The sequence below is a fragment of the Orcinus orca genome, chromosome 2, assembly GCF_937001465.1.
Source record: "Orcinus orca chromosome 2, mOrcOrc1.1, whole genome shotgun sequence".
Taxonomy (NCBI): domain Eukaryota; kingdom Metazoa; phylum Chordata; class Mammalia; order Artiodactyla; family Delphinidae; genus Orcinus; species Orcinus orca.
In genome coordinates this window covers 166,348,102-166,362,981 of record NC_064560.1, presented here as the reverse complement: position 1 = coordinate 166,362,981, position 14,880 = coordinate 166,348,102, and the positions used below count along the sequence as shown (strand labels likewise).

The 14,880-nt window shown below is 40.8% G+C and overlaps 1 protein-coding gene across 16 annotated transcripts in view; it reads right to left on the bottom strand.

Annotated features, from left to right (window-relative positions):
* GPHN (gephyrin) overlaps positions 1-10,855 on the bottom strand; it is a 621,731-nt gene extending 610,876 nt beyond the window's left edge. For 2 of the 16 annotated variants that reach the window (XR_007475727.1, XM_049706378.1), the window contains exon 1: positions 10,104-10,855. Coding sequence is in view for 15 of the 16 variants with exons in the window: in XM_049706378.1 (XP_049562335.1) it covers positions 10,104-10,167 (64 nt within the window). In the remaining variant the exon portion in view is untranslated. The remainder of the gene's footprint in view (positions 1-10,103) is intronic. The other 14 variants (XM_049706374.1, XM_049706377.1, XM_049706372.1 and 11 more) reach the window with 10 other exon arrangements.
* Positions 10,856-14,880: the final 4,025 nt, after the last annotated feature.

Here is a 14,880-nt window from a genome sequence, read left to right as displayed (position 1 = left end):
TCTCTGCTACAATTTCTTCAAATGTAAAATGGTGATACTATTATGAGGATTAAATAAATTAATAGGTTCTATGGCAGGCTCTAGAAAATTATTTCACACTTGGTAAGCTCTTGATAAACTCTGTATTATCATTTTCACTAATATGAAAAGTTGCCCAAGATATGATGTTAAAAGAAGAATATGTATGAGCAAAGATCACAAACTCAAATACCTATGAGGTGAGGCAGATAACAAATAGGTTAAGTGGGAATCGTGGCAAACTGGAGAATACATGCCCTATCTCAAACCACTCTAATCAACTACTGTCCTGTGGGAAAGAGGTTGCAGTGTTGCTGAATCTTAAAAAGCTAAAAGTACGGGTTTATATAAAATGTCATTTTTTAATGTTAGAAACATACTTTTTTGTAAAGACACAGTATGGGCCTAATGAACATGTGTACTGGTCAGTTATGGCCTGTAGTCTGCCACTGACTGCCACAAAAAGGCAGCTCCTTTTTGTGGCAGTTAATCTAAAGGTAGATTAGAAACTAGAAGCGGGGAAGGGAACAAGTGTGTAAAGTCACAACTGAAAAGAAAACACTATAGAGAACTATACTACCACACTCCACAATAAAAGATATCCAGAACAGAATATAGAAATGTAATTGCTCAGAGTGCAGTCAGACCTGTGATCGAATTCTGGCAAGGCCACTGGTGTAATCTTGAGCAAGCTACCTATTTCTCAGGCAGTGTAAACGGAATAATATATTACCTTATAAAGGTTGTAAGGATAAAATAACATGGGCAAAGTGCTAAGCACAAATAGAACATATTTATGCCATATATATGTATGTATACATATAAACTCGACAGATGTTAGCTATAATTACTTAAACCTGAATAAAATAATTAAATTATGTTCAATATTTTCTATCTTAGAAAGCAGGAAATGTGTAATGGTTTAAAAATCTGTGTCAAAAATGGCTTGACGTGAAAACGGTTTTGGTGCTTATACTTATCTACAACAAAAATAAAATATAGAAGCACTTTATTCCTTGAAATGCAACATAAACGAAGCATGATTTGTCAACATCTAACTTGACTAAACAGTGTGTTCATGTTAGTGCTAAAATACAAGCTCCAAGAGGATAAGGACTGTGTCTGTTTTATTCACTATTGTATCCCTCACTTTAGCACAGAGCCTGGCACACAGTAGGTGTTGATTATTGAAAACATTATTTCCTTTCTCCCTCACATTAACTATGTAAGGTAAGCATAATTTCCTCCATTCAACGCTAAGGAAACTGAGGTAAAATGTGGTTAAGTGTCTTGCAAGTTGTAGAAGATGTAGAACTTTTGACTCATATTTTATGCTACTTTGACCTTCAGAATTAACCTTCAAAATAACCTTCAGCATTTTCAGAATATTTTACCTATAATTTCAATTTTTCATTTTTTAAGATGAGTTTAAAAAATTACTCAAATAATCCTCATACAAATTATGCCCATCAACTAAGAATACATATACAAATTAATTAGAAAATAGATAAGAAAATACATAAAGAAATACATAAGGGAAATATAAAAAATATATATAAAATATTAAATTTGATAGTATAAAATATCTCAAAGAGACATCATTGATATCAACCTATTACCAGTAATAAATATACAGAAAAATACTAAACCCCACTCCATCTACCCTGAACTGTCTTTTTAGTAATAATTGCGAAGTTCTAGTTTATCTAAATGTTTCTCAGTAGCTGCTTCCTAAACTACTAAATGTCACACCATCCAATTTTTTTTAAACATCTTCTATGCAAATACTTCATTAATAGGTACTATGACAGAAACGCACAGAAGAAGTGAAGAACACCTGTTTCAAGAACTTTATCTACTTTAAAGAAGATGCTTATATATGAAGCTATTAGCAAAATATGCCAAAACAGCATATGAAGAGGAAACGAAGATTACTGAGTATACAGTTAACCCTTGAACCAGAGAAGTTTGAACTGTACGGGTCCACTTTCACCCAGGATTTTTTTCAGTAAGTACCATAGTACTACACAATCCAAGGTTGGTTGAATCAACATATAAGGAACCTTGGATAGGGGAGAATCACAGCTATGGAGGACCAATTACAAAGTTAAACTCGGGTTTTGGACTGTGGGGGGTGGGGGACGGGGGGTTGGCAACCCTACTCCCCCCACCACCCCACTGTTCAAGAGTCAACTGTATAATCCAAGTTAGACATACATGGTAGGCATTTTCACATACATTATTTCAGTTATTTTTTTAAATTTATTTATTTATTTGGTTGCACCGGGTCTTAGTTGCAGCAGGTGGGCTCCTTAGTTGTGGCAGGTGGGCTCCTTAGTTGCAGCTCGCCAGCTCCTCAGTTGCAGCTCGCCAGCTCCTTAATTGTGGCGCATGGGCTCCTTAGTTGTGGCATGCGAACTTTTAGCTGTGGCATGCATGTGAGATCTAGTTCCCTATCAGGGATCGAACCTGGGCCCTCTGCATTGGGAGCACAGAGTCTTAACCACTGCACCACCAGGGAAGTCCCGTTTTTTTTGTTGTTGTTGGTTTTTTTGTTTGTTTTTTGTTTTAATATTTATTTATTTGGCTGCGTCAGGTCTCAGTTGCGGTGCGTGGGCTCTCTAGTTGTGGTGTGCCGGCTCTAGAGCTGCAGGGCATGTGGGATCTTAGTTGCCCGACCAAGGATCGAACCTGTGTTCCCTGCACTGGAAGGCGGATTCTTAACCACTGGAAGTCCCCTCAGTTCTTAACAACTCTGTGAAGTAAGCTTTGCCATCTTCATTTTGGAGAAGGAAATTGAAATTCATAGAGGTTAAATGACTTTCGAAAATAAAGGGCATATCAGGATCTGAGATCTGAAATACAAGTCTAACTCCAAAGTCTTTTTTTTTTCTTTAAACTACATCTTGCAGCCTCCCACATGTACATGATTACAGGATGTAGCAACATTTATAAACACTAAAGGAAAAGAAAGACATCACTGTAGAGAATAATTCCCAGGAAAGATTTTGTTGTGGAAATGAAGTGTGAGCTGAGTCTGAAATTAAGTATAAAACTGAAACTACTGTTAATTTTGTGATTAATACCACAAAAATTTCTAAATGAAAAAAAAATCTAAATATTTTCCCTTCGGTTTATACTGACTGGACCTAATCGCTGAAATTTTTCATCCTTTCTTCCATTTCTTATCCTCTTTTTTTTTTTTTTTTTTTGCGGTTCGCGGGCCTCTCACTGTTGTGGCCTCTCCCATTGCGGAGCACAGGCTCCGGACGCGCAGGCTCAGCGGCCATGGCTCACGGGCCCAGCCGCTCCGCGGCATGTGGGATCTTCCCGGACCGGGGCATGAACCCGTGTCCCCTGCATCGGCAGGCGGACTCTCAACCACTGCGCCACCAAAGAAGCCCTCCTCTTGCATTTTTAATGTATAATCTACCCCTTCCCATAATCATTCCCATTATAAAGCCAAAAAAAAAAAAAAACACCTAAGCCTGATATCCTATATTTCTCTTTCTGGCTGGTCAAGATACTAAAGGATAGAAACCTATATTGCCATATGAGCCTCCTTCATGCTAGTGGTGAGAAAAACTGACAGAAAGAGTTAAATAATACTGCTCAAAGTTACAGGACGTTACTGGCCAAACTAGCATTAGATAGAGTCTTCTAGAGTTCTTTCTGTGGCCCTGTGCTCCTTAATTTTTTCTCACCAAAGTACCAATAACAGAAGAACAATGAGGTCTGTAGTTATACAATGGGTTCACTTGAAATTTCTTTGAAGTTTGATTTTGTCTAAAAGCTCCTTTACAATTCTATATTCATGCCTAATTTACTCATGCTTACTGTAATATTAAAGTGGTTTAAATTATATACTCTAAGTAAAATTGATACTTCAAGAATTATTATGTTTGTTCCCATAGCTTAGATTCTAAGGCTTAGAATCCTTAGAGTATCCCTTAAACACAATGTCATGTAACCCAACTTGAGAAGCAGGGCACAAATTGCGTAAAGTTCCTTCCACCTGCTCCTTTATTTGTCAAATCAGGACATTTTTGAAAGCATAGTAAATTTAATTCCATTCTTTCAAAATGTATACGTACTGGCAAAACTATTGTAAAAGTTGTTGGAGTTGTTTATTTTAATTACAATACATTCAAGAAGTTCTACTTACTTAGTTTAAATCAATTAAGTACAAACTCACTTATGAACTCATTAAACAACCTGGATGGAATTTCTACATCACAATACCTCATTAGACATTTGCTTTTCGGGGAGGTCGCTCAAAAATTAAGTAAGGTTTCATGCTATTCATATTAAATACAGATCCAATTACTTTTTATTTTTAACATCTTTATTAGAGTATAATTGCTTTACAATCATTTGTTACGTTTCTGCTTTATAACAAAGTGAATCAGCTATACATATCCATATATCCCCATATCTCCTCCCTCTTGCATCTCCCTCCCACCCTCCCTATCCCACCCCTCCAGGTGGTCACAAAGCACTGAGAGATCCAACTACTTTTAAACAGGTTAAATAATCTTTTCTTTTCCTTGGTATTCATCTTCTCTGCCCAGAGGTGAAGGAAGAAACCCCTTGTGGTTTAATTTTTTTTTTTTTAGGATTTTTTTTTTAACATCTCAAATTCCAAATATGCTTAGTTCTTCAATCCTATTTACAGGTGCAAAGTATAGACTTTATCTATTTTACTCACTGTATCAAAAAAGCACCCTATTCATCTTAACCAGGAATCTCTCACCAGTAAGAGAAAAACAGATTCATTCATCATTTCCTCCCCAATAACATACTGCTGATTCTCCACGACATACCTTAAAGTCAAACAGTCATATGTACCTTGAATATAGTTAAAACTCTTAACTATGTTTACATACTACTAGTTTATAAAGTCTTTGGTCAGTGGTGATAGTATTAAATGTATTCAATAGAAGTTAATGTAATGATTTCTTACTTTAATCACTAATACACTGCTTCCAACCAAAAATTCATGAAAGAACGACCTAGTTTGAGAAATAGGCTTCTTTTTAATAACAGTCATATAGATCAATATTGGTATGTTTGCCAGTACACACAATTCCATTTCACAGGATATAGGTTTTGTTTGCAATAGTGATTTGCCTTACTTAATGACAACATCTATTCTCAAAAGATATATTTATATATCTTTATCAATAAATGGGCTTTTCAGAAAATAATATTGACACACATAATGCACAAGGATAAGCATGAGGAATGAAATAAACGACTGAACAATTCCAGAGTCAAATGTTTATTACCTCCTTAGCTTAGAACTTGTTTTTTTAATATTTTGAATGACTTTATTTATAAATGACTGAAATACTCCCTACATGTAACTAATATTTTTGCTTTCTAGTTTACAATTAGTCTTTTATCCAATCTTTATTATCTAGTTTTATATATGTCTAATAACTCTTCCTAATTACAAATCTACAATTTAGTGCAATAAAATGTAAATTACTAGAGCAAAAACATGATTTTAAAATGCCCTTTCCTAAAAATTTGTATCTTTTTCTCATCCATGCCACTGTTAGTGAATATTTAGGTAATGGATTATCATCTTTAGCTAAGTGCTTTGGTATACCAAACATTAGCAGTGGTTAGCTAATATGATATTTAATAACCAACGAAACATAATCTATCCCACTCTGTATCACAAACATATATGTATTGATTATTTTCCTGATGTTTCCATGGAACTTATAGTGGTAGAAGTAGTGTGCTCCCTTGATAAACAGCTTCTTTAGAAATAGACAAAAACAGGTGAAAAATGACACATTTGATACAGTGAGCCTGCTGTGTACTTGTTAAGACTTTAAGTATAATTACTACTGAAGTTGTAAAAAAATAATAAAAATTCCTACATCTGCCCCACATCTTCTTTCTAGTTTCAAAGCAACAGATATTTGTTTATTTGCCTCATGTTATTCATCACATTGTCTTTAGTCTGTTAAAAATAGTAATAGGGCTTCCCTGGTGGCGCAGTGGTTGAGAGTCCGCCTGCCGATGCAGGGGACACGGGTTCGTGCTCCAGTCCGGGAAGATCCCACATGCCGCGGAGCGGCTGGGCCCATAAGCCATGGCCGCTGAGCCTGCGCGTCCGGAGCCTGTGCTCCGCAACGGGAGAGGCCACAACAGTGAGAGGCCCACGTACCACAAAAAAAAAAAAAAAAAATAGTAATAGAAGTAAAGAACATTAGATACAGATGCATTAAAAACTAGAGCTTAAGGCTTTCCCTGGTGGCGCAGTGGTTGAGAATCTGCCTGCTAATGCCGGGGACACGGGTTCGAGCCCTGGTCTGGGAGGATCCCACATGCCGCGGAGCAACTAGGCCCGTGAGCCACAACTACTGAGCCTGCGCGTCTGGAGCCTGTGCTCCGCAACAAGAGAGGCCGCGATAGTGAGAGGCCCACGCACCGCGATGAAGAGTGGCCCCCACTTGCCACAACTAGAGAAAGCCCTCGCACAGAAACGAAGACGCAACACAGCAAAAGTAAATTAATTAATTAATAAACTCCTACCCCTCAACATCTTCTTAAAAAAAAAAAAAACCTAGAGCTTAGATCACTAAAGACCATATAACTTTCATTTCTAACAAATCAACATAAAACAGTTACTAACAAAGGTATTGTTTTTAGAGATCGACGATAATCTTCAACATAAAATGTTTCCATGAAAATCTATGTAAATGTTTCCATTTTCCTGAACAAAACGATAATATAACTAAAATATCCATATTACATTAAGTATCATACTCTGATTTCCAAGTTCTGAATGATTCAAGATAGCAATACAAAAAAGAAATGCCTTTGCTAAATATTTTCCTACCATATTCTTTCAAAATTCTAACAGTTAATTCATTTTTTACGGTTTCAATAGACTGCGTACCACATTTGCCAAATTCATAGCTGAGATAAAGATTACAAAAACACCTAGAAGATGAAAAGTTTCAAAGTGGTATAAAATCTATCTTTCAAGACATAATCAAAGATGTCACAAAGAAATCAAAGATTTTAGAAATGACAACACAATTTACCAAAATACTAACATATTGTAAAATGTGTGCATTTCCTCTAAAATATGTAAAACCTCTAAGTTTTCCTCTAAAACCTCTGTAAAACAGACTTAGATAAAATACTTAAAATCACTATTATGAAACATGGAGAGGATATTTTATAAAACAAGCCTTCCACTTTTAAGAAAGCCACAAATTATAACTCACAAAAATCAAGGTTTTAGGTGTGGCCTCAAATTCAATTTTCTTAAGTATGAAATCATAGTACTTAAGTTCAGTAAAGAATAATTTTACATAGTACAACTGCAGTACTTGAAAGTTCTACAAGACAAAATTGTGCAACATGGCTTTATTTCTGTAGGTCTTCTTTGTGTGTACAAAATCACATGGAATGTTAAGACCATAAATATTAAGTTGTTTGTAGTAAAATCCACTATTCAGACTGGGGACTGGTGCTCTTTCCTATGATTCTTCTCCACATTTCCAGGCTCTATCATAGCAGACAATACTTATATCACTAACTTTAAGTAGAAACCTCTCAGTTATTTCTGACTTCAAATATCCATTTTATCACCAAATTCTATTGTCCTCTGTTACCACTTCTCTGTTGCAACTTCCTTTTCATTCCTTCACCTATATCCTTATTCCTGACCCTAGACTTCTCCCCCTAAACTACTGTACCTCATTCTCATGAGATAGTTTCCCTAGATTGTCTTTAATTCCACTGCCAAAGTTATCTTCTCTCATTGACATTCTGCTCGTGCCACCTACCTATCCTACCTGGGCATTCCAGGGCCTTTGCATTACATTTTTTTTTTCTGCAAGAGCCTCACTCTCAGCAACATATTCATTTATAAGGTTGCCACTGACTTTCAACTCCCCTTTAAAATGTCAGTTTCTTCTTAGCCCTGCTAAATGTACCAAATTATCCCTTCAGGTAATCACATTTGCTCCTAATCCATCTGAGTATGGAATACCTTTTATATTTAGCTCTCAATCACACAAGTAATTTATTTAGACAATTTTAGCACAGTGATGACATACACTGTTTCTTTAGTTGTTTGCATACCAATGTCATCCCTATTGGACTGCAGAGACACAGATAAGGGCTGCATCTTTCAAAGCATTCTGTACAACAGCTATCTACAATGTCACTTAACCCAGGTGGGATGATTCACTAAATAAAACTATTATAGAAAGCTTAAGTAAAAAAATTTTTTTAATCTCTATGGTTTAACTTTAAAACATCTATGACCTTTCATTTCCATGGACAGTTGACATACTTTGGTTTCTATTAAGCTTCATTCTCACTACTCTAATAATTTTCAAAGCACAGCTAGAATTTAAAGTGCAAGTTGAGGGTTGATATAGGGCATATACTTTTACACTCCGCAATTAGATTCTTTGAAAATCAGCAATGTCAACTCCAAGATTTCTGAGTTACAACCGAATCTTCACACAAGGCAAGAACTTCAGCACCAAAAGAAAAGAACAGCGCATCTTGTAATGGGGGGGCGGGGGAGGGTCCCTTCCCTGCAACTGGTTTAGACTAGTTTCTCTATCGCAGGGGCTTTCAATTAGGAAAATTCAATAAATCACCATTAACATCTGGAAACAGTATCAGAGAAAGGCGACCCAGCTACTTAAAAGACAGGAAGGGGTACCATGGAAATCTTTTTCATAAAACTCAGCAGCCAAGTTAAGCTTTGCATTTTTTATCTTACCAAGAGAGATTTCTTTCTACCTAATAATAAAAGCAAGTCTCATTCAATTCAGTTCCTTCTGGAGCACCGTCTCAACCTGTCAGAATTTGACAAGGGAAAAAAATTTAAAAGTGTGTGTGTGTGTGTGTTGTGGGGGCGGGAGGTGGGAGGAGAACACCAGGATTCCCGTCTACCTCGCTTCTTTTTCCGAAATCAGCAAGTCCTGGATTTCCTTCCCTCCGAACTAAGCCCTCAGGTTCCAAATATAGTTCTTTAACCCCCACCTCGCCACTCAATTACACAGAAACCTTACCAACTACAGAACCACAGCAGAAACCCCTACAAATCGGCTTGCTATTCATCTCGGAAGTCATGCCCTGCAGCAACTGCCTGTCGCCGAACTGAGGGATGTTACCCAAATACAGCGCAACGGAATCAGACATGCAGAGCACACACGGCTTCCGCGAGGGAGGGAAACGCGACCCGGGAAAAGTGCGCTCCTCAGAAGCCTCGGGACCATCCGGGCGGCGGGCGGGGGGTGGTCCCCGAAGGGAGGGGAACAGAGGAGCCCGAGTGGGGGACTCCTTCCCTCTCAAGTAAAAAGGGCTGGATCCCTGGCCGCAGATAACAGTCTGTCCCTCTAAGAAAACGAAGAGGCGGGCAGAGGGCCCTTTGCTTGGGAAGGAGGAATGCAAACACTTTCCGAGGTCCGGGTGCAAGCCGATCCCCCCACCTCCCGGGGGAGACGAGGGGTGTCCCGTGAGTGGCTGAGGGGATTCCCGGCTCGCGAGGGGCAGCTGGAGGCGGAGCAGAGTTTCGCCTAACGAACATCCATCCGTGTCGGCTCCGGCCGGTGCCCCGCGAAAGCACGCCTAGAGCAGAGCGGGGCCGCCCGGGTGGGGGGAAGGGAGAGGAGGAAGGGGGTGGAAATGGGATTCCCCCCTCTCTGGGACCAGCAGTAGCGGAGGAAGCGCGCGGGCCAGCCGAGAGCGGCGTGCTCCAGCCTGCGGCGCCGGGATCCCGCCGCCTGCGCTGGCAGCAAGGAGCCCCGCAGCGGCCGCCGCACCGGCCCCTCTATCCCCAGGGGCCCAGGACTTCGGCTGCGAAGGCAGTGGGACCTGACATCCCACGGGGTCGGCCCCAGCTCCCGGGGGACCCCGCGAGAACACCCCAACCTCCAGCAGTTCTCAACGGTTGTAAAACGTCCGCCCCCCCCCCAGTCCCCTTCCTCAGCCTTCCCTCCTCCCGAGGCCACAGAGAAGGGTCACCACAGGCGAGAAGCCTGAGGCAAGCCGGGGACAGCAGCCGCGGCGGTCCTGGACCTCCTCCCGGTTACCTGTGAGGACTCCGACCCGGATTTGATGGTCGTGGTTAGTTAGGATCATTCCCTCGGTCGCCATGTTTCCCAGCGCAGTCACCGCACTGACGGGAGTCGGGAAAAGCCAAAGCCCGGAGCGCGCGGGCCGGGAGCGCGCTCGCCTCGGAAAGCGCGAGAGCGCCTGGGAAGCGCGAGGCAAGTGCGAGGCGAGCGCTCGGCGGCCTGCGCGAGTGAGAGGCCGGGCCCCGAGGGCGCGAGTCCGAGGGGGAAAGTAGGCGGAGTCAGGGCGCGCAACCCCGAGTCCGGGTCCGAGACAGCGAGCTGCGGGTGGGTTACGCGGTGGCTGCTGAGGGAGAGCGCGCGGAGGCGTAGGAACTAGGCGGGAGAGACTCCTGTCGCTTTGCGGAGCGCGAGACCCAGGGCCGCTGGACGGCAGGAGACTGAGGGGAAAGGAGAGCACAAGCTCGGGAGGTCGCGGGGGCGGACTCGGGGACAGGGGCGGAGCTACACCGCGAATCGTGGAACTCGTGGCGAGTGAGGGGAGGAGTAAGAGCTCGGTTCCGAGTGCTGGCAGCGGGCAGGAGCCGGCGCAGCCCGAGCAGAACCGGCGAACGCTCCTGGGCGCGCGAGTAGCGCGGGATTGGTTGGGAGAACGCGGGTGCGCGCGAGACGTGAACGCTGCCTCAGCCGAGCTCCAGACAGAAGCAATCTCCTGCCGAGCCCGGCGTTTGTCAGCTACTCCGGGCGGCCGTTGGGGCGGCAAAGCAGCTCTCCCGAGGGGAAGAGGAAAGGCTCCAGGGACCCTGGAGGTGCCTTAGAAAGCTGCGTGGGTGGCAGAACCGCAGCTGCTGTGACAGCCCGCGGTTGGCAGGAAGGAGGTATCCTATCCTGCCTTATCTTCCCGCTTGCCGCCCTACCGTAGGATTTCCCAAGTCCAAGGTCCAAGTCTGTACCTTCAGGAGGATCCTCACTAGCGAAGCTTAGGAGCCTGCGGCAGAGCATCTTGAGGAGAGATAGCTGGCTTCTCTTTCTCCCGCTGTCGCATGGTTTTGTGGCATCAGGCTTCTTCGCTAAAGGCTCTGCTTTTAGGTGAAAAGCACCAATCTTAGAGAATGAGATTAGAGAATGTACCTCCCCCCGGAGCCACAATCACAAACCTGGTAATAGAACCCCGGTGGTGGCAATTTTCATTTCAGTATTTGTGGGATATGAGGTTACCATGAAAATAGCTTTTGTTGCCACTTACCTTCATGTGTCTTTCATAAAGTGTGATATGAATTACCTGTGGCTATTTCACATGGGTTTCTTAGTTCCTTTCTTTCTAGCCCTTTCAACTAATGAATAAAAAACATTATATACACACACATGTATATGTATTTTTTTCTCAGCTTTGGTAAAACCGGGAAGCATAAAAATGAAAAGCAAAATGTCAAAAAAATGTATAATCATTTGTATACAATTAAAATCTCAGTTTGATGGTTATGTTTTATTGTGCCAACTAGAACGTGGACTTACTCTCTAACTGAAGATTCACATTGTTATGTATTTCATTTTAAATAATGGGAGTACAAAGGAGATGATGGGTGGAATTGAGGTGGGAGAAAATTAATTAGTAAAATTTCTTTTGAGTATGTGTATTGCTAGTATTTTTGACAGTGGATTTAAAATTGAAGCCAGATCATGAACCCACCTCCTATAATAATCTATCACCATAGAGCCTGGGAGCCAATGGATTCTTAACTAGTTTCAAATGAGAGATATATATGTGAAAGTATGTTTTCTTTATTTCAAACTAAAGTTGAGAAAATGGTTGGTTACATTGCCTTTCTATCTTTATTCCCTCTAGCGCTCCCAAATTTGAAATGATTTTTAAATGTCTTGAATTTTCAGAGAGAGAAATTCTAATTCTGCCCACTATAGGTTCTGTAAACGTAAATGAATTGGGGTCTTTTTCTTTATCGTTTATATAAGCTGGTAGATAAGCACCCTTTCAATTTAGAATATTCCGTTATTATTCATGGAAAGAAACTGGCACTTTTGTTTCACAAATAACAGAAAACAAGGGACTTTCTGTATCTATAAAAGCAGCAGTGGTGAAATTCATTAAAATTTTCATTCGGGACTTCCCTGATGGCGCAGTGGTTAAGAATCTGCCTGCCAATTCAGGGGACACGGGTTCGAGCCCAGGTCCGGTAAGATCCCACATGCCGCAGAGCAACTAAGGCCGTGCGCCACAACTACTGAGCCTGCGCTCTAGAGCCCGCGAGCCACAGCTACTGAAGCCCGCATGCTGCAACTACTGAAGCCTGTGCTCCGCAACGAGAAGTCACCGCAGTGAGAAGCCCACGCACCGCAACGAAGAGTAGCCCCCACTCACCGCAACTAGAGAAAGCCCGCGCGCAGCAACGAAGACCCAATGCAGCCAAAAATAAATAAATAAATAATAAATTTATTAAAAAAATTTTAATTGGGAAGGGTGAAGATGAATTAAGCCTTTTAAAGTATATGGAGGTTAGTTTGTTAAACCTGCTAAAATTGCTGAAAAGAAGTAATGTTAATAGAATTAAACTGGACAATTATAATAGATGCTTGTCTTTCAACAATTTTCCTCAAGTATATTCATCTTAGCTGAATTTAGGAAGCTCTAAGAAAATTTACACAGGAAAAGCCTAGTGACCTTGCTGTCTAGTGGGACTTTTTGTTTTACTGCTGGTTATTGAATGAATATTGCAGTATCCACATGCTTTTTAACTCCTGTTACCATGTGACATTTCTTCAGAATTCATCTGGGAATCAAGTGTTACAACAAAGAAAACTTTCTGGAAAGTAGGAAGAGAGTAGCATTTCCAAAGATTGATAAATGTCTCAGGAACATATATGGGGGGGGGGAGAAAGTGGAAAAGTTCAGAGTTTGTATATAAAGCATTAGAAGTGCCCAGGGATTTATTCTCTCCATTCCTGAGATATTAATAATGAAAATTGAGTTTACACTGAGAACACAAAAGATGGGTAAACACTTGGCTGTCATAATGACTTTCATTATAAAGATGAAAGTTTATCAGTAGAAGTGAATTACTGAATGAAGGACAGTTGAGTTTTTCTGGTACTGGTATATTTACATTTAGTACTCCTAGTACTTTAGTTTTCCTGTGGTTAATCACACTTTCAATATAAATAAGGCAAAAGTTTACTGGCTTTTCTGGGGTTAGACGCTCCTCATTAGCACTAGATGTAAGCAAGATCAAATTTGGTAATGCATTATTCTTCCACTAAGGCTTATTCTACTCTTGCCTCTTTCCCGATTGGCTAATAGCCACAACTGAGTGGATTACAAATGGGTGCAAGCAACATTTTGAATATACTTAATGCCACTGAATTGTACACTTTAAAATGATTAAAATGGTAAATTTTGTTTGGTGTAGTTAGCACAATTTTTTAAAAACTGGATGTAAGGTGAAGCTCTGGTTGATTTTAACATAGTATTTTCCCCAAAGGAAGGGTGATAGAGTTAAGATGAACTTTTGACTGACTGAATCAGGCAAGGTATTAGTTCCTAGGGCTGCCATAACTAAGTACAACAAACTCAGTGACTTAAAACAACAGAAATTTATTCTCTCATGGTTCTGGAGGCCAGAAATCTAAAATCAATGTGTCAGCAAAGCCATGCTCACTCTAAAGTCTCTTGAGAAGAATTCTTCCCTTGCCTCTTTCTAGCTTCCAGTGTTCCTTGGTGTTCCTTGACTTACAGTTGCATCACTCAGTCTTTGCCTTTGTCTTCACATGGCCTTCTACCCTGTGTGTATTTTTACTTGCCCTTCTTATAATGATACCAGTCATTGGATTTAGGGCCCATATTAATCCACTATGACCTCATCTTAACTAATCACATCTCCAAAGACCCTATTTCCAAATTCCAAGGTTCTATGTGGATGTGAAATTTGAGGGGACACTATTCAACCCAGTACAGGTGGTAATAGATTACATTACTGTGTAAACATATAAACTACAAACTCAGCCTATTAGAAAAGAATGTTCAGAAGTTTCTCTAAAAGCTAGATTTAGGGACTTCCCTGGTGGCGCAGTGGTTAAGAATCTACCTGCCAATGCTGGGGACACTGGTTCGATTCCTGGTCTGGGAAGATCCCACATGCCGCGGAGCAACTAAGCCCCTGCGCCATGACTACTAAGCCTGCGCTCTAGAGCCTGCGAGCCATAACTACTGAAGCCCACAGGCCTAGAGCCCATGCTCCACAACAAGAGAAGCCACTGCAACGAGAAGCCTGCACACCACAACAAAGAGCAGCCCCTGCTCAATGTAACTAGAGAAAGCCTGTGCACAGCAACGAAGACCCAATGCAGCCAAAAATAAATAAATAATTTTTCAAAAGAAATAAAAAGCTGAGATTTAGAAATTAGACACATTTTTAGAGAAAATACAGCTCTATAGAATAGAGAATACTGGGGAAATTTTAAATTTTTGACCTAAATAGCCTAATGCTTTCCCCCCAGAAGTAGTTTTAAAAATTAGAAATTTCCAAAGTCTAATAAGATAAATTTAGTCAGTCCTACTAATGAAATTGACATTTTGGTTTTAGTTCTGATGCCCTTGTTATCTTTTAGTAAAGTGGAGCTGAGCCACATCAATTTCTCATGGAGTTTGATGACACTTATTTGGGAACAACTAGGACAATGTTTTCCGATGTCTGCCATGTTTATTAAAATTAATTGAACTTTTCCTTCCTTGGGCTTTTGATATTATATTCTGCTGCCCAGATTGCTGCTTGAATAATTTTAT